This window comes from Rhinolophus hipposideros, assembly GCF_964194185.1.
Source record: "Rhinolophus hipposideros genome assembly, chromosome: 22".
In the NCBI taxonomy this organism is placed as follows: Eukaryota; Metazoa; Chordata; class Mammalia; order Chiroptera; family Rhinolophidae; genus Rhinolophus; species Rhinolophus hipposideros.
The window spans coordinates 408844-432564 of NC_138068.1; the positions used below are offsets into that span (position 1 = coordinate 408844).

The 23721-nt window shown below is 59.5% G+C and overlaps 1 protein-coding gene across 3 annotated transcripts in view; it reads right to left on the reverse strand.

The window, feature by feature from the left end:
- The window catches only part of RTEL1 (regulator of telomere elongation helicase 1), a 30512-nt gene that overhangs the window by 2804 nt on the left and 3987 nt on the right, over positions 1 to 23721 (reverse strand). For all 3 annotated transcript variants that reach the window (XM_081033826.1, XM_081033828.1, XM_081033827.1), the window contains exons 7-28: positions 20964 to 21039; positions 20276 to 20360; positions 18115 to 18180; positions 17412 to 17562; positions 10857 to 10895; positions 10706 to 10784; positions 9696 to 9793; positions 9052 to 9107; positions 6567 to 6641; positions 6365 to 6446; positions 4373 to 4505; positions 4160 to 4273; positions 4040 to 4080; positions 3809 to 3894; positions 3622 to 3699; positions 3165 to 3242; positions 2622 to 2768; positions 2435 to 2550; positions 2225 to 2348; positions 1995 to 2139; positions 1680 to 1876; positions 1035 to 1130 (exon numbers count right to left, since the gene is read on the reverse strand). In XM_081033826.1, the coding sequence (XP_080889952.1) occupies positions 1035 to 1130; positions 1680 to 1876; positions 1995 to 2139; positions 2225 to 2348; positions 2435 to 2550; positions 2622 to 2768; positions 3165 to 3242; positions 3622 to 3699; positions 3809 to 3894; positions 4040 to 4080; positions 4160 to 4273; positions 4373 to 4505; positions 6365 to 6446; positions 6567 to 6641; positions 9052 to 9107; positions 9696 to 9793; positions 10706 to 10784; positions 10857 to 10895; positions 17412 to 17562; positions 18115 to 18180; positions 20276 to 20360; positions 20964 to 21039 (2162 nt within the window). The remainder of the gene's footprint in view (positions 1 to 1034; positions 1131 to 1679; positions 1877 to 1994; positions 2140 to 2224; positions 2349 to 2434; positions 2551 to 2621; positions 2769 to 3164; positions 3243 to 3621; positions 3700 to 3808; positions 3895 to 4039; positions 4081 to 4159; positions 4274 to 4372; positions 4506 to 6364; positions 6447 to 6566; positions 6642 to 9051; positions 9108 to 9695; positions 9794 to 10705; positions 10785 to 10856; positions 10896 to 17411; positions 17563 to 18114; positions 18181 to 20275; positions 20361 to 20963; positions 21040 to 23721) is intronic.

Sequence of the window (23721 nt, forward strand, 5' to 3'; positions counted from 1 at the left end):
CAGGGAAGATGGGCCGGGGAGCAGCTTCTCTGGCCTGGGGGCTCTGCTCCTCCAAGCTCCCCACGCCCATGGCTCAGGGCGTGGTTAGCTTGCAGCAAGTGAGGCGTCTCAAGGCACTGGGGACTGGAGACCCCCCAGGCCCCATTTGATACTTGGATGAGGAAGCATGGAAATCAGACCGGCTTCCCAGGCCCCATCCAGCTTGGCCCTCAAAGGCCCAGGCCCCGGGCGCCCAGCCCACTTCCCGGCAGTGTCAGTCTCCTGGCTTCTGGTTCTTCCCAGAAGCGAGGGAGACGGACAGAGGCAGTGCGTGGCTTTCCGGAGGCTTCTGGCTCAGGCTGTCACTCAGTTGCTTTAACTGCCATCATCTGAGGCTGGGAACGCAGACCCTCCCCACATTTGGGCATGTCAGTGTCCACCTCGTGCCAAGAGCCAAGCCAGCACTGCCCAGGGGAGCCAGCCTGGCTGCAGGCCCCACCCTAACCCAGTCTCAAGGGCAGGGCCTGCCTCCTACCCTGCTGGGCAGGCAGAGCCTTCCGTGGAAGGAGCCCACAGGTCTGTGGACCCCACTGTACCACCTATGAAGGGCTTGCCCAGAAAAGCAAAACAGAATGAAAGGCCTGAGTCCGACCACAGGTTTGCAGGACGAAGTGCTCAGAGCAGGACGCCATGGGTGTGGCCCTGTCCGCTCGGGTTTGGGGGGTTCTGCATGTTCTCATAGGGAAAGGCTCAAGTGGAGAGACGTGGGGCTGTGCAGGTCAGTCCAGGAACCACAGGACAAATACAGATGTCTGGAAGTGGCTGTGGCACCGAGGCCACGCTGCGTGAGGGCCCTGCGGGAAGGTGGCATGGAGGCCCAGTGCTCACCACTGCCCGGCCAAGCCCCGTGGAGGTTAGAATGACAGGTAGGTGTGGCCTGCTGACACCTCACTCTGCTTGCTCGAGGCCACTGGCCGTGGGCGAGGGCACCGAGAGCCACACCAGGCCCGTGGCTCCTACCATACCCCAGACGCGGCTGTGGGCAGCTCACCTACCTGATTGCTGACCAGTCTGATCTTCCTCCTCCCTCCTCTCTGCTGGTCCCCAGACCTCTTCTCTCTCCGGAGGCATGAGGTGGAGCAGCACTGTGCCTGAGGGTGACACAGGCATGGTCCCAACCCATGCCCTGAGCCCGGTGTGATGAGCCCACAGCGAGGGAGAACGGCGCTCCCAAGTTCCGCCATCACCTCCCCGACGGCTTGCTTGGGGCAAAGCGCTAGAGTAGGTCAGGGCACGCAGTTGCACGGTGTCTGAAGTAGCCGGTGACAAGGTAACAAGAGATGCCTCTGTGGGTAGCTGGGCTCACTCCAGGGCCCAGAGAGCAGGACAGGGAGGGGAAAGGAGGTGCCACCAGCAGGAAACAAGGAGCTCTGAGTCAGACCAGAAACGACGTGCTTCTGGGCAAAAGCCCTAGGGCAGGAGCTGGACCCTGAGTGGCCCGTGCCAAGCTGGCTCCTCAAAGAGAAGCCACAGGGGCATGTCAGGGAGCGCCAGCTGGGGGTGCACAGCGCTGCCAGGTGTACGCTGATACCTCCAACCGCCCGCCCAATGAGGGAACCTCCCGGGGTGAGTGTGAAGTGCCTGAGACCAGGCGGGCAGTGCCTGGGAGTGTCCATCTCCAGGGCCCCCCGTACACGCACCTCTTCCTCCCTGGGCGGGGCCTCGTCCCCTGGCCCCCCGGCCAGCTGCTCACTGTGTTCCAGGGCGGCCAGCAGCCCCACGGGCCTCTGCTGGGCGTGGGTGGGCTCCTGCTCATACCCCACACACAGGCTTCCCTCGGCGTCCTCCATGTCCCGGGTGGCTGGCAGCCCTGTGGGAGCATGGGTGTGGGGCCCACCTGGGGGAAGGGCAGAAGCAAACCAGGTGCCCCAGCAACAGTCAGTCAACAGGCCCAGTGGGCCACCAGTCTTTTGTAAGCAGCCCCCTGCCCAGCCGTGTCCGCCGGCCACACTCACCTGTGGGTGTCCGCCTCAGGCTGGGGACGTGCACATCCAGACTCGTGGCTTTCCTGGTGGAGAGAGGCCCGGGCGACATGGCAGTGACAGCAGCTTCTCCCTGGCCCAGGCTCGGGGCAGCAGCCAGGGGGGCCGGCACCGGCATCTGGAGGGTCACATGGTAGTTGGGGGCCACCTGGCCCCTCCCCAGGGAGGGCTCAAGGCACAGCCAGCAGGGCTTTGGGACTCACTATTTTCTGGGCGACACGGAAGAACTGGGCCACGTCTCGGATGATGTGGCCGAAGTGATCATACACCTTGACGTGGGGGCGTACCCAGGAGGGCAGCTGGGCTCTGGCGTCTGCATAGGTGAACCTAGCAGGGAGCAGCCGTCAGCCCAGGAGTCCACTGGCCCCAGCCCACCTCCCAGGTAGGGGCCCCCATGGGTGGAGGGGCTGCACCTGTGGTCACAGAGGAAGATGGCGCCGTAGTCATGGCGATGCCGGATGACCCGCCCAATGGCCTGGTTCACAGCCCTGGACGCCTGCTGCCGGTACCAGTCTTGCCCGGACAGGACCTGTGGGGGGCTCGGTCATGGGGGCTCCGGCCCTTCCTGTCGCCAGCCCCCCCAGCTCTGTTGTACCTCACCTGGCCGCCAGCCCTGCTCTGGCCCTTCATCTCATCCAGGAACTGCATCTTCAGGACCACCCGGGGGTCCTTGCGTGGGGGGTACGGGAGGCCCGTGACAACGACCCCTCGGCCGTTCACGTCTGCGAAGTCCAGCCCCTCACTGGCCTGGGGATGGCACGCACACTTCACCTGGCTGTCCCGCATGAGCCCACAGGCCTTCCCCAGGGCCCGCCCACACCCGCACACGCGCGAGGATAGGCAGCGGGGGAGCCCATCGTGCTGGGCCTGACCGGGACTGGGGGGGGGGGCCATGCTCCCAGGACCCCCATGATGTCTTATGTTCTGGGCATCTCCTCAGCCCGTGCGTGGGGCTCAGAGTCCGGCTGGGGCTGGCCCCACCCCAGGTCAGTAGGGCTGCTGTCCTAATGCGTGTTGGCAGGACATGGGGCCGACGCAGGAGAACAGCCCTCCCCACACGATGCAGCGCCTGGTAGGAGTCCTGAGCACCCTTGGGTGGGGCAGACAGGCCCAAGTGTGGGACCCAGACCCTCAGGGCCTCACCTTTCCCCGGCACACAGCCAGGAAGGCGGCCCCACGGGACGCAGGGGAGGCAATGCTCTCATAGTAAGCACCCATCACCTGGAAGGACAGGCAGGTCACTGGGAGCCTAGGCTCCTGGCCCCTCCTGGTGAGCGGGGCCTCGTTCTCTAAGATGGAGGACTGTCCCAGCCACCGGGGTTTCCCAGTGACTTGTACCCAGCACCCAGAACCTGCTCAGCATTCCCCAGAAAACACAGGGGCTCCAAGGCTGGGGGGTTGGGAGCCCTGCTTCACTGCCAGCTCCTCAGATTCTAGGGTCTGCTGCCATCATCCCCACGTACAAACTTTCTAAAAGGCAACATGCCAAGGCCAGGCAGGACCTCAGCCATACACAGCCTGCAGCTGGCCAGAGCCCCCGGTAGGGACAGCGGCCAACTCGGGGCGGCCACGGGAGTAGCAGAGCCCAGCGAGCTCAGACCTCTTGGAAGCCAGCCTTGCTCCTGGGCTCCACAAACACAGGTTTCAGGGCCTCCAGCTTCCGGGCAAAGTCGCGGGCCTGTGGGAAGAGGCAGGGATGGGGACCTGTCACACCCATCAGGCTCGCCCTGCTGGGCCCGTGGCCGTTTGGGGCCCCCTCAGCCCCAGGACACATGGGGGTAACGCACTCGCCAGAATTCCAGGCTTTTCTCCATGACAGGGTACGAGGGAAAGAAGACCAGGAGCCCATGGGGGACGACGCGGGCAATGTTGCCTGCAAGGGAGGTGGCTGTAGTCAGCAGGAGATGCCCCTGGGGCGAGTGAGCAGGACTGCGGGCAGGGGCAGAAGGGCAGGGTCGGGCTCCTCGGCACGCGCCCAGGATGGGCAGCCCTGACCACGGGCCTCCCTGGGCACTCACCTAGTGCCTTCCCCAAGGAGGATAAGCAGTCATCAGAGAACCTGCACGAAGCCAGGGGGCTGCTGTCAGGGCCGTATCCCGGCACCCAGCCCGCCCCCACCCCCTCGCCCGAGGCCCCACCGTTTGTCATAGGCGGAGCTCAGCTGGACTTGGTCAGGGCCTTTGGGGACGATTCCCACCCAGATCTGGTGCTTGTTGATGACATGTGGGTTTTCCAGGCAGACTGGGAAAGGGCTGGATGCAGAGGGTGGAAGGCAGGGGTGCCCGTGAGGTTCTGAACCCCTGGGGCCTGGCCTGGGACCCCCCACCTCAGGGCAGGCTGGGCAGCCTTACATCTGCATCTCCAGGGCGAGCGAGGACACGGGGGCCAGCGTCCCACTGGTGAGGATGAGGGAACGGACGCCCTGGCGGGCCAGCTCACGCATGCTGTGCCCAGGGCTGAAGCACCAGTAACTGAGCACCTTCCCTGGGAGCGAGTGGAGACGAGGTCAGTGAACACAGGGGCCCGCCCGCCATCCTCACGGCTCCTCTACAGGGCCCAATGCTGGTGCACAAATCAGACCAAGGGGGCCAGCCTGAGCCCAGAGCCCAATGTGAGCTGGGGATCCAGGCAAGCCCAACATGACCCTTGGTGGTCCGGGCAGCAGGGAGCAGACAATGGGGTCACCTCCAGAGAGGCCAGCCGACCCCAACCCCAGACATCCAGAGATGGACGTGTACTCAAGGCTCACTGAGCACGCAGAAGCCACCCCAGTCAGGAGCAGGTGGTGCTGGGGGTGCACGAGCCCAGGTTCCAGGAGGCAGGAAGCCAGCAGCTAGGCCCCAGCATGGAGGCCCCATCACAGGGACTGGCACGCCCTAAAAGGCAGGCGGCTGAAGAGCAGACTGAGCGCGCCCCCGCCCCCACAGCAGGTGGAAGCAGACACGCGGCCTCCCCTTAGCTCCCTGCTGGCTCCTGAGCTCGGAAATGGAAACGGCTCAAGTAGTAAAACGACTTTATATGTGACCCTGAACCTGTGTATCTTGACCAACAAATGTCACCCCAATAAAATTTAAAAAAAAAAAAGTGACTCTGAAGTCAGGACTAGGTCAAAGCTCAGCAGGGGCCTTTCCAGAAAAGCCTTTCCCACAGCTGCCATGACTGGGGTGGGGAGGCGGGGGTGGCGGGGGTGGCCCATTGTTCTGGGCCAGCCCTGGAATGGCAAACACAGGGTGAAGTCACATCACCTGGAGCCCCCGGCTCAGGGCACTCACTTCCCTGCTCAAAGCGCTGCCCCCGCCTCCAGCTTTTCAGTAAGGGACTCATTTCCTGTGAACACCCAACCCAGGGAGTGACCATTTCTGAGAATTCACAGGCTCTCAGAGGAACACGGAACTCAGGGCTGATGGCACCCCACTTAGCCTGATGTCAGCGTGACCTGCCAGCACTAACGCGCGGCCCCACGAGGAGATCTGGGGCACAGACGGCCTCCCATGACCAACAATGCCCCGTGAGGGGTGACCAGTCTCCCTGATGCCCACACAAGCTTCTTCCTGCTCGAAGAGGCTGAGTGACCAGCTAAAGCCACATGTGGACCTCTCGCTGGCAGCGGACCTACCCACACTCCCAGCCCTTTCCCTGCCTAGCTCCAGAGGGAGGGCAGGCAGGCAGCTGGTGGGAGGGCTGGTTGCAGGGCACAGGAGCACTGCTGGGGAGTGGCCTGACCGTGGACCATCACCCCAGACCTGCTGGGCTGCAAACCCCACTCAAAAGGCCAGGCCCAAGGGATGGCCAGGACACTTGCCAGGACTGGACTCCACAGGAACACGTGCCTGGGCCAGGACAGGCCAGCCCCACACCGAGAGCCACAGCGCCTGGCACAGGGCAGCAGGTGACACGGGGAGGGCGGGCTGTGCGACATGGCCTGAGCTCAGAGCGTGTGCCAGCACAACCCTGCCAGCTCCAGAGGAACCTAAGCCCCCACCCTGAGGCCTTGGGCGGGGGCTCAGCCCGAGCCTGCCCCACATCTGTCCTTCTGGTTGGGTGCTGTGAAAGTAGCACCTGGCACCTCCCTGTCTGTGACAACCCTTTGGGGAAACATCCTCAGTGGTGCAGGGGCCTGGCTGTGCCTCGCTCACGGCTCCGGGCAGGCCCTGTGCCAGTGGGCCTCCTGCAAGGCCGTCTGTCTGACAGACCCTGAAAGCATGATGAGGGAGGCTACCCAAGGAGGGTGTGCTCAGGTCCACCACGACCGCCAGCGGCCAGGAGACCCGCAGCTGGATATGACGCCTCACTGGCTGCACGGGGCTGCTCACTGGCCAGGTGACACCCGCCAGGTGACATACCTTGCCTTCTGGCTGCTGTGCTGCCCCAGGCGTCTGACCGCCGAGCTGTCCTCCGGTGACTGGCATCGGGGTGAATGTGCACCTAGAAGGTGGAATAGACAGGTGTCCTGACGCCCCGCCTGGAGGGCCCTCCTGGAGACGGCCCCACCTTGTAGGACTGAGACCCCCACCCAGGAGTCCCCACTCCTGGAGTTGACCCCACCTTGTAGGACTGAGAGACCGCAGGCCCCACCATGGGACCAGGGCCACCATCAGCAGGATCCGCGTTGAACACGATCTGAAAGGCAGATGAGGGACAAGGTCAGCAGGACATCAGAGGCAAAGCCCCACCCACAGGCAGGACGCTCAGGGCATTGTCATCATCGGCCCCTGCCTTCCAGGCAACAGCACCTCTGGCTCGGGGACCCCAGGCCGCATAGCAGGAGCTCACACCTCCTGTCCCCTTCTTCAGGAACCCCACCCACACGGGAGAGGCAGCTGCCCTGCAGGGTCCCCTCCTCAGCAGGCCCAGGTGAGCAGCCAGCTCTCTGCCCTCTCTCCTGGGGCTAGGAGCCGGGGGAAAGGAGCATGAGCTGACCACACAGAGGCCTGGTCCACTGGATCCTTCTAGAAACAGAGGCAGTGGAGGAAGGCCACGCTGGTCAACACCCAGACAGGCGAGGAACTGTCAAGGAGAAAGCGACTCAGGAAAAGGTGATGTGGACGGAAATGTGGGCGGCCAGACATTCAGCAGGTAAACCGCGAGGCCACAGCCGGGCAACAGGTGCAGGGAAACAGCGCCATGGATGAGAACCGAGCACTAAAGGCACACGGGGCTTGGGGGAGCGCTGGAAAGACCCTGAGGCACTGTCAGGGGGAAAACAGGGGAGAACCAGGCACAGGCGGGCACATAGCACTGCCCAGGGCATGGCCCATTTCACTGTCCAACCGGCCACACACCTGCCCTGCCTTTTACCAAAGCACTGCCTGCAGGGCAAAAATCACCCAGCTGGACGCCGCTCTGGGGAAATCGGAGGCCCGAGTGGCACTCACGCCTCAAGGGACAATGGGCAGTTTTAGGCCACAGCCAGCTTCCTGTGGCACCTGTCGCGGCTGTTTTCCCCCTTGTTTCCCTTCCCCACCCGTCACCAAGCTTCCAGGGCTGCACAACCCCTTTTACCTGGGGACAGCCACAAGTAGCAGTGTATGTGACTTGGGAATGCCCCATCCTGCCTGGTGTCCCCAGGGCCTGTGGTCATGCTGTGCCCTCCGCAGCACCAGTGACCAGCAGCATTCTGTCTGGTCTGATTCAGCAGGTGAGCGGGGGTCACACCATCTCAGGGGTCACCCGTCACTGCCTGCTCTGTCCTCTGAGGTCGGCCTTGTCCAGTCTCCAACTCAGTTTTAGACCCTCTGTCTTGCACAAATCGTGTGTCTGAAGAGGTGCAGGGCTCTCTAGCCCACCTGGGGATCTCACGGTGCAGCCCTGAGCTCCTCGCACGTTCACCACAGGCTGCCTGTCTGACCAGCCACTGTGGCCCCACTGAGCCCAGCAGGCACCTCGGGCTCCAGGGCCAGGTCAGCGGCACGCCCTGTGACCCTGTCCATGCCTGCCCAGCACACCCACGTTTGGGGGGCCTGTGCCAGCACCACCAGTGCTCAGGAACCAGGTGTGGGATGAGCAACTGCCAGTCACACTTCCTCCAGCTAGAGGAGCTGCACCAGCATGCACATCAGCTGCGGGCAACCCCAGGCAGGCAGGGGACAGTCATCCGCCAGGGCTGACTCAGAGCAGCTGCCACAGAAAATCCAAACCAATGGCTGAGCTGTTTGGGTTCCAGAGAGCCTAGAGGGCGAGAAACCTGCTCCAGAAATGGGCATCCGGGAGGGGAGGGGCTTGGCTCCTGTGCCCTGGTTTCAGCAAGGACCTATGGCCACTGAGTATCCTCTTTAGAAAGCCCCTGAACACAGGCGAGGAACACTGGCTGGCCCTCAGCAGCCGGCCAGGTAGCTGTCCACTGAGGAAAAGCGGGCTCTGGCCCGTCCACCTGAGCCAAGGAAGTGGCCCAGCTAGGCACACGGGACAGCATGCTGGGGGAAGTGGCCATGTCCAGCGGCTCTGAGGCATGACATGCTCGCTGGTCACCTGGCCAGGGAAAGGTGGGGTCTGCATGTGGTAGAGGGGCTCAGTGACCCCTGGCAGCTGTCTCTACCCCAAAGAGTGAGACTGGCTTGCCCTGGGGCAGGGGACGTGGGGACCATGCCCGCTGACTCTGACCACCATCCCACGGGCCTACCTGGGCTCACTGGTGTTGCCTGACACAATCACCCCACATCGGAGCCCCCTGAGGTGATGGGCCTGCGGTTAGACATGGTGCTGGGCGGACAGAGCCCTCCCCCACCCTGTGTGATGGGCTCATGCTCTGACTTTCCTCTGAAACTGTTTCAAGAAAAAAACTTGAGAAAAGGCTGGGGCCTCTGCCAGGCCATCGCCCCTCCCGGCCCCCCACCCCAGTGCAGCCCTGGCCTGAGGCCTGCAGTGTGAGTTCAGCGCAGGGAAACGAGCCTGAGGGCTGCTGATCTGAAGCACATGGTATGGGTGCCTTGGCCCTGCCCCAAGTCTAGACTCAAGGACAACTGCTGGAGGAGGTGACGCCCCATTTCCAGCAGGAACGAGCCGCCTGTGTCATTGGTGTAGCCCATCCTACCTGGATGATGTCCAAGAGCTTCTGCAGCCCCACCGTGCTGGTGAGCAGCCCTGCACCTGTGGGAGCAGTGGGCGCTGACCATCCCCCAGCGCTGACCATCCCCCAGCGCTGACCATCCCCCAGCGCTGACCATCCCCCAGCGCTGACCATCCCCCAGTGCTGACCATCCCCCAGCGCTGACCGTCCCCCAGCGCTGACCATCCCCCAGCGCTGACAGTCCCCCAGTGCTGGAATCACAGGCACCAGACCGTAGCATCTGTGACACAAGCCAGCTGGTGCGTGCCAAGCTGTGCCTCACCTGCGTGGCCCTGGGCACACACCTCAGGGGTAGCTGGCCTGCTCTTTCCTGCACATCCCCAGGGGAGCAGCGGGTGAGGTCAAGTAAGGCTGGGGCTGCCCAGGAACAAGCAGAGGCCGGCAGGGCCCACCGCTCAGTGACCCACCCAGACCCCTCCTGTTCCTCCCTAAGAGGGCTGACCGGCGACTGTGCTTTACACAGCACAGCGGTCACACGGCCCCAGTGCGTCCACGTCCCAGTCAGAAGGGAGCTCGAGGCCAAGCTTCGGCTCAGTGCAGGCAGCCGGCCGCAACCTGGGTCAGGGCCGCCAGCAGGAAGATTCAGGGTGCAGGGCGCGGGGACTCACGTCCTGCCAGGTGCTGGATGACCTGTTCCAGAGAGTCCAGGATGCAGCTCTTGGTCTGAGATGTGATCTGGGCCGCAGCAAACAGCTCAAAGATAAAGCTGCAGGGAGAGAGGAGACTCAGGCCCCATGGGGGACTAGGCTTGAGGCCAGCGGCCAGCGGCTTTCCAGGTTCTCTTCACTCAGAAACAAGCTCTGTGCCTCCAAGGGAGGCACCTGGCAGTGACAGGCCCCTGCACTCAGGAGCCCTACAACTCAGACCCCGGACGGGGGTTGATAGGCGGTCATCAGGGCCTCCCTGAGCAATGGCTTTGGACAGGGCCCCCAAAGGGCAGCTTTGGGCAGAGATGGGAGGTTGGGCGCCAGGTCTGGGTGCTGTGGGGGGAGGCAGGGGCAGGGCAGGCTGAGGAGCTTGGATCACCAGGGAGGGAATCAGGGGCCCTGCAAGGGTCTGAGCACAGAGGAGCAGACAGGCAGCCCAGAGCTCCAGAACATTCCAGAACATTCTAACCCTCGACAACTGGGCCTGGATCCCAGCACAGCCATCAGCTGTGCACGAGCAGAGCTACAACCAGCCCCCGGCCACAGGCTGACGTCTGCCTGTAGGACATAAACCTGCCGCCCCAGACTGCCGAGCAGAATCAAGGCCTGTGGCCCGTCCAGGACATTCTGGGCCCACTGGAGGCCTGAAGACGTGGCTAGTGTGACGGCATCTCCGTCCTAACAGAAGATATGCTTGGAAACAACTGTTTCTCTCATTCCAAAAATCACCTGCAGGGCAGCTGAGCACCAGAGGAGGGGACACGGCGAGTTCCGCCACGGGCCTCGCATGCATGCTCTCAGCGTGGTCGGCAGGTGTCCGGAACAAACAGACCTCACTGGTGTGTGCAGCCAGTGACACTCACTGGGCAGCCCAGGCGGGACGAACGCTGCCGGACAGTCCCCACAAACCAGCACCCAGCCCCAGCTCCAGGCGGGGCCTGGGGCCAAGGGTCCACCCCCCAGCCCCTCACCTCCCCGGCCTGGTGACGCCTCTGTCATCTCCGGGCAGCTCAACAGCATCAATGGCCTCCTCTAGGCGAAGCAGGATCACTGTGGGAGAGGGGTCGTCAGCGACATGGCCCTGTCACCGCGGGGGTGGGCCTGGGGGGGGGCAGCACTCACTCTTCAGCTTCGCGATGTCTTCCAGCTCCATGTTCAGCACTAGGTGAGAGAAAGGCAGCAAACATATAAGTCTGCGCTGTCCCCACTGGACCAGCTGTGTCCTACAGAAGTGGGCCGGTGTGGAGGGAGGGACACGGGGGGCAGGGGGTCCTCACAGCCCAAATGGGACCTGGAAGCAGCAGCATGAGCTCATGGGGCTCTCGCTGGGACAATGACTGACCAGCAACAAAGATGGTCCCAGCACCCCACTGTGGTGACACGCCATCTCCCATTAAAAGAAACCAGGGCTTCCTGGGGCAGGGTCTGGGGCAGGAAAAGCACAGGTGAGGGTGGATATCGTGACACACTCAGGACGACTGGGGCCACGAGGGCAGAGAAGCAGCATGTGTGACAACAGTGGAAGACGGGACACCTGAGTTCAACAATGATGAGACTTACAATGGACTGAAACCATCATCTGTGTTTAGATACACGTGCCCACGGATGACAGTAAAAACTATTTCCCTCCTGAGGGTGACAAGGGACCAACAAGAAGTTAGGGACAAATTCAAACTTCCAAATTTGAAAATTGGGAAAATAAAGGGGGGGAAAAAATCAAGCACTTAGCCTGCCTTTCCTAGAAGGACGGTATCACAAGTAGCAAAGAACGTCTTATAAACTCATTCACAGTAAGTCAGACGCCGAGTTGGCACCCCCCGCTGCAACGCCCGGAACGAGTGGGTCTCGGCACCAAGCAGAACGATGGCACCGTCCAACGGCGAGAACTGGCGCCTGCATGCCTCCTGGCGACACAGCACTGCGCCCCAGCCTGACCGTCCACAGCCAGAGTGAGGCCACCCAGACAGCCTGCAGGCCGGTGGCCATAAGTCTGCGGTGCCATCATGGCGGCAAAGCGGGGCACTGCCTGTAGTCCAGGGGCCACACCGTGTGTCTCCACCAGGGACACGCAAAAGGTCCGACTGTCCCACATCCTCACTGACACTTGTCATTGTCCCCTTTGGGATTACAGCCATCTTACTAAATGTACAGCAGTGTCTCCCTGGGTTGGGACCTGCACCGCCCCGATGACAGACTGTCACATGCATGCTGTCCAAGGACATCTGTGACCGAGTGTCTACTCACGTCTCCTGCCTGCTTTTCACTGGGCACCTTTTTACAGACTTGTAAGAGTTTCTTACATATTTTAGATACACATCCCTTATCAAACGTGTGATTTGCAAAAATCTCCCTGTTCTGAGGGCTCTTTTTTTCCGGATGGTGTCCTCTGGAGCACAAGTTTTTAATTTTGATGCTGTCCAATTTACCTGTTTTCTTTTGGTGCCTGTACTGTTGGCGACATTTCTAAGGAACCCCTGCCTACGGCACGGTCACAGTGGTGGGTGCCTAGGCACGTAACCCCACCCTTAGAGAGGGCTGTGCTGAGGGACCCCTCCCAAAGTATGCAGAGGACGGGAAAAGGGAGTGAGTTGTGGAGAACCTGAAAAGACCTCAGCCAGGCGATCAAGGTCAAAACCAACTGTCATAAATCATGCTGAGTTGATAGTGTGGACACTTGATAGGATGTGACAAAAAGGGCATTTTACATCGGTGCTCCTCCTCCCCAAGTCCTGTAACCCCAGTAAATCTATCAGAAAAACATCAGACAAATCCCCAGTTAGGGACATTCCACAAAACACCTGACCAGTCCTCCTCCAAACCATCAAGGTCATCAGAACCAAGGAAAGTCTGAGAAACTGTCCCAGATGAGAGCAGGCTACGCGGTAACAACTAGTGGCATGTGGTCTCCTGGGACAGAACAGGATGTTAGGTGGAAACTAAGGAAATCATCCACTTCACACTCATTAGGATGGTTATTATAAAAAATAAAATTGTTTCCCTTAAACAACTGAAAATATGTTCAATTCACTCATAAGCGTAAAATAAATCAGAATTACAGAGGTCCATTTTTCGTTCATCAAAGCGGCAAGAATTAGAAAGCCTGACGACACATTCTGTTGGTGAAGCTATGAGGACACTTGTGCCCACTGCTGGTGGGAACTCAGACCGGCTCCCCAGCTGCCGTGACAAGGGGACTGACTATTGACAGCGGCAGGCAGGCATACGTACGAACGAGCCCAGCTGCCTCGCTTCTGGGAATTCACCCTGAAGGAGTACCTCGAACTAGACGAAAGTACATACTCTCAGTTACTCATTACAGTACTGTTTGTAATTGCAAAATGCAGAAAACAACCTAAGAGCCATGAAAATAGTCGGACAGACGGGGGAGAGCCACAGGAGGGAGGCTGGCAGCTGGAGAGGGAACAGTCTGTACAGGGAGACATTCACAGGACACATTAGGGAGTAAACACAGGCAAATGCAAACAAGTGCGTACAAAGTGCAGGGAAGGAGAGCGTGAAAAGGCAAGAGAAACAGAAAGAAGAAGAGAGAGCAGAAGGAATAAACCAGAAGCTAACAAGACACTTCTCTTGAGTACACTGTGACCTTGACTTCTGGAACCATGTTAATGTTTCAAATACTCAAACAAAACAACAAGAAAACAAAACAAAACAAAAACACTAAAATCAACATGGAGAAAAATGACATAGAAATAAATTAGCCTATAATGAATAATATAACCACAGTGAAATGGGAGGAAATAACCAAAGAAACTTCTGAGTGTTGTGTTTGGACCACGTGCTCTCAGACCCATGACAAAAGGGATGTGAACCAGTACGTAACCCCAGGGAGTGGACTCACTCATAGGACGGGTCAGGAATTCTGAAACAACGGCTGGGTATTCGAGGATCAAACAGTAAGTAAAATACTGAGGGAAATGGAGCCTGGTTTCTCACTGTCCCCAAGGGCACTAGTGACACGGCTGAGGGATGACCAGGGAGAGCAGCGCAGCCCGTGAGACCAGAGCCGCAGGTGATAGCCCCCCCACCCCACCCCGCACGCTGGTGGTGCAGCCTGCGTGGCAGTGTCACCTCTCACTGCTACACACACGGAGAAAGCCTCCCCTACAGCAGAGTCCCAGCTGAGAGACGGAGGTGTGGAGGGTGCAAAGACTCACCGTCTGGCAACATGGCAATCATCCGTTCAGGGAAGAACCAATGAGCGCCATAAACGACTGAAGAATTACAAATGGAAAAACAGAAAAACCTGCAGTCATCACTCACCCACGTGCTAAAGTTAGTATCACCAACAATGCGACAAACGCTGAGCCTTGTGACATGATGGGCGGGGGACACAGCACTTCTGGGGTATTCCTGCCCCAAATACGTCATAACCTGTACTGCATCATGAGGACACAGCAGACAGACGTGAGTCACAGGCCATCTGACATAACTAAGTCTTCAACAACGACCGGGCTGTCAAAGACGCCACCTGAGACCCCGTCCAGATTGCAGCCCAGAGAGCTCAGCTCCTGGACCAGCACATTCCACCTGGCTGTTTCAGGCTCTAAGAAGGACAGTTGGAAAGACCCCAATGCGGTCTGTCAATCAGACGAGAGCGCAGAATCGAGGCTGATCTTCCCACTGGCCACTGCGCTGCGCTCACAGGAGAAGGTCCTTGCTCACAGGAAGCACAGAGATAGAGAGGAAAGGGGGCCGTCCGCACTGGCCCTGCCCAAGGCAAGAAAGATGGCCTGTCTGCACAGGGCGACGTTAGCTGGGGAGTCTGGGGGGAGGGCTGCCAGAGTTCTTTACTAGCAAATGATCTGTAAGCCTGACATTAGTTCAAAATAAAAGTGATATAACACAAAGAAATGAACATTTCAGAACAAGATACAAGACATGGAACAACACAGATCGGATTTTCAAAAACTCAGAAATAAAGTGACAGAACTCAAATAGAACTAGAAGGAAAACAAAGAACTATTCTAGAAGAGATGATTAAATTAGAGGGGCACAGATGGTACGCAGAGAAACAGGAGGGCACGAATGTCGAATCGTGTGGCATATCTGAATCCATGTGCCAATTACCGTGTTTCCCCGAAAATAAGACCTAATCAGAAAATAAGCCCTAGCATGATTTTTCAGGATGACATCCCCTGAACATAAGCCCTAATGTGTCTTTTGGAGCAAACCTTAACATAACACCCAGTCTTATTTGGGGGGAAACACGGTATTCCTCAATCAAAAAAAAAAAACAAAAAACAAAACACAGCGAAGGGGGGAATTTTTAAGTCAAAGAAAAACAGAGATAAAAAGGATTGGAGAGTGAAGTTTTGAACTCTGGTGGAGGAAATGCACAGCATGTGTCCATGAAGAAACTCAAAGCACAGAACACGGTGCCAGAAAACTCCAGACAGAGACCCGGCACAGACACTGAGAGGACGTCACAAACCGGACAGTATCAACACAGAATAGGCAACACTGGCAATTGATAACAAAACAGCTGGGCCTAAACGAGAAAAGCCACCCCGCAAGAACATGACTTTTAACTAAAATTCACTTTTACAACCAGGTTTAAGAAATGACATGACCATCCGCCCAGACGGCCCACCTCTAGATAACGTCCTGGAAACACTCACCTCCTACCTGAGACACGTGTGCCTGGTGCTGAATGCAGCTCTGACTTGGACATTCTGATCACAGGGAAATGGTTAAGGAATGGCAGCTCGGCCGCTGTGGCTGAGGGACCTGGGCCCTCACACCCAGTCAGGACGCGCTGCAAGGCCAAACCTCTTTTCTACTAAATGACATGCTACTTGTCCTTTTCTCTCTTGTTCTTTCATGAATACACAGTACAATTTCCAGAGGCTGCATGGGAAAGGCTGGTTATGATCCCAACATGTCTACACCCTCATCCCCAGAGCCGGTCATCCCCTGTGAGCAGGTCACCTCACTCAGCAGATGGGACTTTGCAGCTCTAAGGAGCTAAGGACCTTGAGATGGGAGGGGATCATCAGGCTGGGCCCTAAATGCAAGCACAGGGTCCTTTGAGGAAGGAGGGAGGTCAGAGGAGATGGGACAATGAGCAGAGCTCGCAGTGATGTGGGGCCCCTAAAGACTGGGCAAGGCCAAAACGGCTTCTCCTGAGCGGCGGCCCTGCTCCTGGGAACTGTAAGGTAATAAGGCTGGGAGGCTTCCAGCCGGAGTCTGTGGTGACCTGTCACAGCAAGCGCTGGACGCAGCCCACGGTGACACGTCAGATCCAAAGCAGAAAGCATGAGATCCCACTGGCTGTTTGCTAGTAAGCCAGGTAGTAAAGAGATGTGCACAACTGTAAAACAATGTCACTCTTCCAATTTTTTAAAATAATTATTTTTCAAGAAAAACATCATTTACGTTAGTATGTTATAGACTGGATTGTATCCTCCAGAAAGATTCGTTCACATCCTACTCCAACGGCTGTGAATGGGACCTTATCTGGAAACAGGGTCTCTGTACATGTGACCAAATAAAGACGGGGTCACAGTGACTAGGGTGGGCCCCAAAGCAAGAGTGGGGTCCTTCTAAGAAAAGACACACAGGGGTACCGTGTGAAGAAGGAGCAGAGTCTGGAGTGACGCAGACACAAGCCAAGGACTGCCAACAGCTGCCGGGAGCCTGGAGGGGCCTGGAGCAGATGGACGCCAGCCCCACCTGCCCAGGGGCCCAGTTTCTGTTTGAAACCTCTCGGTACTTGATACTCTGTTACAGCAGCCGGAAACTAATGTAACTATAATGGCTCATTACTTAAATGGGTAAATAAATACCTCTTTACACTGTTTCAGGTTCCATCGTAATATAGTAATTATCCACAGATGCAAGTCACAGAATCCAAGTTCAGTAAGATTTAAGAACGTAAAAGGTACTGAAACGAAAACGTTTGAGAACTTCGTGCTAAACCAACAAATGCCACTTACGAATGGTCCCTCTTCCAATGCAGATGTGTGAGCGACTCAGAGGAGACCTGCAGATGTGCTCAGGACTCGCCCTGGGTGAGAGGTGCACACAGGGAGCCCCCCGGGGCCCTGCTCCTTCCAAAGGCTGTTCGCGTTTGTGATCAAAACAGGAACGAGGACCCTGAGATTGTTCACGCCTGTGCCCCATGCCCAAGGGAAGGACGCAGCAGAACGTCTGAAGACATACGTCGTGCGATGCATGAACGCCAAAAACACTGGGAGCAACTAAGTGCTGGAAAAACGCCCTGCAGGGTGTCCTGGCTGAGCACATCGACATTCCTCGTCAGCCCGACAAAGGCCACGGAGACCAAGTGGACGGACCAGCCGTGTCCACCCAACCTTCCCACACACATCGTGACTACCGCTGCCTATGAGCATAGCGGGGGAATACACGTGGACAATACTCGTAGGTCACGAGAAAATGTCTCCGTGGGTCACACATCTGTTTTCACTTTTACACAGAAGAGGGAAGGTACATACCAGTGGGGAAAGGATGGAAAGGTCTTCAGGAAATGCCGGAATGGTTGGGTGGTACCCACCCCCTCCCCAGCCTGTGAGGCCGAGAAGCCTCTTGAAGAAGCTGGCATTGTCCCCTAGTGCCAGCGGGAAAGGCCCCTGGGCCTACTCCGCCTCTGGGCCCCGAGACCCTGTGGCGCCATCTTGTTTCCTGCTGGAAGCTCACCTGAGCTGGAGTCGGCGCCGAACGCCGGGCCGGGCTCGCCCTCCTGGGCCGCCTTGGCCTGCTCCTCCAGAACCTGGTCCACAGCGGCCAGTCCGGAAGCCACGTCGTGGGGGGTCAGGTCAAAGGATGCCGACTCCTCGCACATCTTCTCCTGAGGGCCCACACACACCGCGTCATGGGGAAACAGGGGCTCAGGGGCTGCAGGGGGCCGGGGTGGAGAAGGTAAAGGGAGTGGAGAGCCCCAGTCCCACCCCACGGCCTCTGAGGCCAGGGCACAACTGGGTCCCAAGATGGCTGCCACCGAGGCCAGTGCTTGAAAACCATTTTACTTGCGTCACCAACATTTCATTAAATGGAAAACTGCTCATTAAAGTCTAGACTCCTGGCTGTGGTCATGGTCATGTCAGCCCATTGGGCCCACTGTCCCTCATGGCGACCAGTGGGGGCTGAGGGCAGCCGCCACCGACTCAGGACAGCCCGTTCTCGCAGCTTTCCCCTAACACCCTGGTCAAGGCTGGCAACGCCGGGAACCAGGGCCCCGACAGAGGCCACACAAAAAGGTGTGACAGGCACGGCAGCGCCTTTCCCAGACTGGCTTGGTCCCGACAGCTGGGGCCACAGGGGCCGGGACAGAGGTGTGCACTGTCTCTACAGGGAAGCGGAGGGTGGGGGGGCAGCATCGGGAGGCCACCCAGACACTCACCACGTTATGAGCTTCATCAAAGATCACCACTGTCCCCTTCAGGTCGATGTTGTGTGCCCGGCGACTCTATAGCAAGGGGGATGGGAGCAGGGTCGGCACCGGGTGGGGAAGTCACCGCCCTCACAGGCCCTTGGAAGCCGGGCATGGAGGGGAGAGCAAGGCCGCCGCAGGCAGGGAGGCCCACTTGGCTGGGGACACAGGAAAAGGCTCCTTCCTGTCGACCGCCACCCAGCACTGAGCTGGACGCACTCACGCAGCATGAGGGAGTGGCCCGTGACCCCTCGCCGAGGACGCTACGCAGCCACAGAGTGAGGCCAGACCAGCCCCCTCCGCCTGACGCCCACTTGGGGAGGTTTCCAAATCCCCGAGTGTGAGGGAAGTGATCTGGGGTGGGGGCTGGCAGCCATCTCTTTTCGTCAATTTAATCTGAAGTCTAATTTTCATCAAATAAAGTGCTTGTTTTAAGTGTGCAGTTGAGTTCTGAGACGTGAGCCCCGTGAAGCCACCACCTGAGTGGGAGACGACAGCCCCGCCATGCGACCTCGGAGCTGCTTTCAGAGCCGGTGGGGCCGGGGCTGCCTGTGCCCACCGTCCTGGCCACAGGCTCCTGTGCGAGCGTGTTCCTGACACCTGGGCCCGTAACCATTCCAAGGACATCGCCTGTCGATGGTGAGGGTTCCCCTGGCTTTGGCGACTGTTACAGCTGTACCTTGGACGTAGCTTCCTTCCTGGTCGTGACTCAGAGCAGGCCGCCACGTCTACCCTCCCGCTCCCCACATCCTTGCTGACACCATGTAGCTGAGGTCTTGTTAACTTCTGTCCTTTGGGGGGCATCTGGGGGCAATGTTGTGCCATCGGCCTGGCTTTTCCCCTGCGTTTCCTGAACACTCGCACGCACAGCTGACTGGGCCGTCCTCTCTTTCCTATGACATGTCTGAACTCCTCCAATGACCAGCTGGGTTCTTTGTTGCATTACAAGAGCACTGGACACCCTGGGCACAGCCCTTTGAAGGACTAATGTACCAGGAGCACCTCTCCCTTCCTATGACTACCTTCCAATTTTCTTCATTTTCCTAACTCTTTCAAAGAAATCTCAGCCTGCCCCAGCGCCCTCAGGTCCTCCCCGAGGTGGAGCTTCGTAGCTTTCACACCTCGGTGTATACCAAGGGGGGAGCTTGAAGTGCTGGCGGAGAGTCTCTCTTTTCCAAACACACACGAGGCTGTCCCAGCATCATGTGGGGGAGCAACCCCACCTCCGCTCTCCCACTGAACGACCCGCACGAGTCGCCGAAGCCCAGGCGCCTGTGCCTGGCCTGGCCTCGCCCTCTACGTATCTGGCCTCCGCAGGGAGTCCTGGGTCAGGAGTGGGGGCTGCCCACCCTGACTGCTTCCTCAAGGCTGTCCTTGTCCTGCTCTGAGATCTTCTGCGTTTCCGCGAGTTTCTGGAATAAGCTTGTCAGTTGTGACAGGACTGCCCCAGGGCGGGCCCAGGCCCAGGCAGCCAGGTTGGAAGCATGACAGCCGGGTCATGCAGCCACTCGGCAGCTCACTGCTGTGCCCGAGTCGGGTGCCTCAGGAGCCCCTGCGCCCCCGCCCTCGCCACAGCTGTGCCCGTGCCAGCACCGCCTCACCCCATGCTCACTTCCCCACGGCCCTTAGGCCCGACCAGCTGCTGGGCTGATTCTCGCTGTCCACCCCCCACTGGAAGCAGCGCTCCACCCACTACCCTGGTTTTGCTCATGGCTGCCTCTCCACCCAGGCCTGTGCCCAGCACTGCAGCTGGCAACATGAGCCCCGGGCAGGGACACGCCCACGGGTTATCATTACAGAAGTATCAGCCGCTGAACACGTGCAGCGTGATGCTCTATGTGAAAATAGGAAGCCGTGTACACATGTATCCTAAAGGCCAAGCCTGAGGACGCTCCCTGGGTTGCCTCAGGGTCCAACTAGAAAGACAGAAGCTGAGCTGCCCAAATGGCCAGCCTTCAGCCCAGGCTGGACACCGAGCTCTAACCAGTGAGGGAGGTGGCCCTCCCACGCGTGCCTGCTGTCCTGAGCAAGGGTCTGATCCCAGGCCCTAAACCAGCAAAGGCTCTGACGGCCCCTCAAAAGCCAGGGGCACCCCGCCATCAGTGGTCAGCAGCATGGGCTGAGGCCTCACCTTGGCGTCCAGCAGGTAGTTGTACGGCATGAAGATGATGTCAGCCTGCTGCCTCAGGTTCCGGGAAAGGTAATACGGACACAGCCTGGGGGGGCACGGGGAAACACCATGAGCCACACACGCAGGCCCGGCAGTGCTCCCAGGGGCCGAGGCGGGGCTGGCAGTCAGGATGTGCAGCAGCGACCCTGAGCTGTGGCCCGGGCGGGCGGGACGCTGTGTCCTGATGGGCACTGCATGGAGGTTTGCACGGGCCGGAGCCTGGGGCCAGCAGAACAGCCCACTGCACTGCGTTCATACCATGCGTCAGTCCTGTCAGTACCTCACCTAGTGAAAAACCCACAACACCAAAAACCCCACCCCTGTTCCTGGGGAGACCAGTGAGGTCATCAGAAACCAAACATCTGGCTCGTCACAGAGTGAAACCCTGAGAGGTCTCCAGCAAAAGCCAGAGAGGAGGCGGCCAGCAGGCTAGTGTGCACACACAGCGGCCACCTGGGGGGCTGAGGGTGGGCGGGCGAGGTCCCCTTCCTACGTTCTAGTCCTCAGGACTGCTCAGAACTACTGAACAAGTGTTGGTTTCACGTTTCAAAAAGGAAAAGAGAGGAGGAAGGAAACGTGTGCCTCCACTCATTGGGAGAACTGGCTGGAAGAACGTGGCGAGGAAGCAGCCTCGCCGGGAGTGTCTTACTTGTGCCTGTTCCCACTCCTGACCAGGTCCTCGATGTCCATGATGGGCGTGGCCAGCTCCTGCTCCAGGCTCTTCTCTGGGGACACGTGCAGCAGTAAACACACGCTCTCCTGCCCAGAGTTTCCCAGACCCCAGGGACGCCCAGGACAGGATGGTTCCTACACATGGCGCAGGGGGTGCACCCACCGGAGACCCTCCCTCGGGCAGGACTGGGGCACCCATGCCACCTGGGGACTCACCAGAACCCGTCCTCTGGTCTCAGGGTCCCCTGGGGACGTGATCCTGAGGGAGCCCTGCTCTGTCCCCCAGAAGGTGACCAATAGCCCAAAGCCGAGCACGAATAGAAGATGGATGCTGATGGGGTCCCCAAGGGACCACGGGGATGGGGTAGAGGGTGAGCCCGCAGCCTGTCACTGCTGCCCCTGACAGGCTCGAGGATACAGAGTCTCCCACAAGCCCTGAGCCATCTGTCCAGGCTGCAGTCTGACAGCAGGTCGCTTCTAAGCACCCCACTTTCCCATATCTCCCTCTAAAGGAGAGCCAGGTTCCACAGAGCAGGGCAGCAATGCGGGTGGCACTGCCCGCCAGGAACATGCAGGGACGGCGGAGCTGAGGCACAGCCCACCCAAGGCCTGCCAGCCCCAGGGCCCTTGCCTCAGGGTAGCCCTCGCAGAAAGGGCCTCGGGAAGGGCAACAGGCCCCCAGTGGGCTGTACCAGGGGGTGTCTGCTAAGAAGTACCTGGATGGCCTCAGGGCAGCCACAGGAGTAAACTGGCCCAGGGCTCCCGGCCTCACTGTGGCAGGTACCAGCCCCAGCCCCAGCCCCAGAGGCTCCCCAGAGGCAGCAGGTGAGGGCAAAGAGGGAAAGCATCCACTCAGCAGTGCCATAGCAACCGACTAGCCAATCCACATGCTGCAAAGCTGCAAAGGGGGTGGGGGGAACAAGGAGGGCCCCCCACAGCTGCCTGAAGTAGAGACGCTGCAGGTGGGCTTGCCCCGCAGGACAAATGCCAGGCCAGTTCTAGCTCTGTCTCTCCTTCCTCCCACACAAGCCTCCCTCTCTTCTCAGACCCTCCTGGGTCTCTGCCCACCTCTCTCCCCTCCAAGGGCTGGGCAGCTGCCGGAGACACCCACTCCCATCCCACAGGAGGGGGGGTTAGGGGCAGCTGAGACACAGCAAGCATGCTCAGGTTTACGGTGAGCAGAGCCCACCCCCAAGAGCCCTGGCAGCGAGCGCCAGAGAAGAGCAGGTGGGTTGGGGCCTGGGGAGGAGACAGATGGAGGCCGCAGCCAGCAGGCTATCTGGGACAGCCTCTCCTGCTCTGCCACGCAGGGCGTGGGGCAGTGGGGATGGGCTCTGCAGCCCAGGGGCCAACATGCGCCCCTGCTGTGGGCTGAAATCTCCACCTCAGCCCCACCCCACCTCCCCTGGCCCCTCCCTGTTCAGGGACCCTCCAAGTGAAGTGTGGGAGAGTGCAGGTGAGGGACGCTGCAGGTGAGGGCTGGCCCACAGCGGCTGCGGACAAGAGACTGCAGCAGTTCCCAAAGCTGCTCAGAGGCTCTGGCACATGGTGAGCGGGGCTCCGGCACTCCACCCCCTTTGTCAGGGATGTGGATGGGGAGGAGGCCATGGTGGGGCAGAGGGGACAACTCCACAGAACATACAGGTGCAAGACTAGGGCCCTGCAAAGGCAGGGCTGAGGGGGGAGGGCTGTGAGCAGAGGGGGGACTAGGCCAAGGGGAAAGAAAGCCTGCACAAGACCCCGAAACCACAGGCCTAACGCACAGAGGAAGCAGAGAGAGGCAGTCAGCGGGCTCGGTCTAGGATCAAGACCAGCTGCCACAGAAACCAGGGCTGCCCTTGTCCAGGGTCACTGCAGGCCAGGCGGGTGCACAACTCTTCCCATGAGCCCTTCACTGCTGCCCCAAGAGTCCTCGGTGCCACCAGACCAAAACACAGAGCAAACAAGACAGGGACAAGGAGCGAGTTCCGGGAGCGTGAGTCCTTGCTAGTGGCCGAGCTGTGCAGGAGATGGGACCCTGCACAGCCCCACTCGCAGCCAGTCACACCCGAGGAGGGTCTGAGCCCACCCTGTCTCTCCAAGGGGCAGGGTACAGGGACCCTGGTGCTGGGAGGTGGGGGACCCCCAGCTTGGACCTCTGGGAGGAAAGTGCTGTCCTAACCCTCTGCTACCACAGGCCTGGCACACTGGACATGCCAAACCCCAGACAGACAGTGGCCTGCAGACCACCAGTGCCTGAGAACGCTTCAGGGCCCATGCCACCTCTGTGGCAGAGTCTGAGACCCCACCCTGAGTCAGGAAACAGAGGGAAGCTGACCACCTGAGCCACAGAGCCCTGACTGCAGATGGGAAAAGTGGAGGCCACACCCCACAGGCCTCTGCCATCGCCTTTGGCTCCAGACGTCTTGACAGACGCAAGGGGCAGCCCCGCAGGGGAGAAGCCGAGATTAGGGGGTGAGGGCCCCAGGAAAGTCGGCAAGAAGAGAACGGGGCCCCCTTCACAGGGCCACGGCACCTGTGGGCATGCACATCAGGCAGCACCAGGGCAGCTGTCGTCACCTGTGCTCAGCACTGTCACCATCTACGGATGTGGCTGTTCACCCCATAGCACCAAAGGCTGGAGGAACAGTGAGGAGGACACCAGGAACTCAGAGCCACACCCATGCACTGACAGTGACGCATGGCAGCGAAAGCACATCCCCCAAAATCCATGAACAGAGGACACCCCCCAAAAT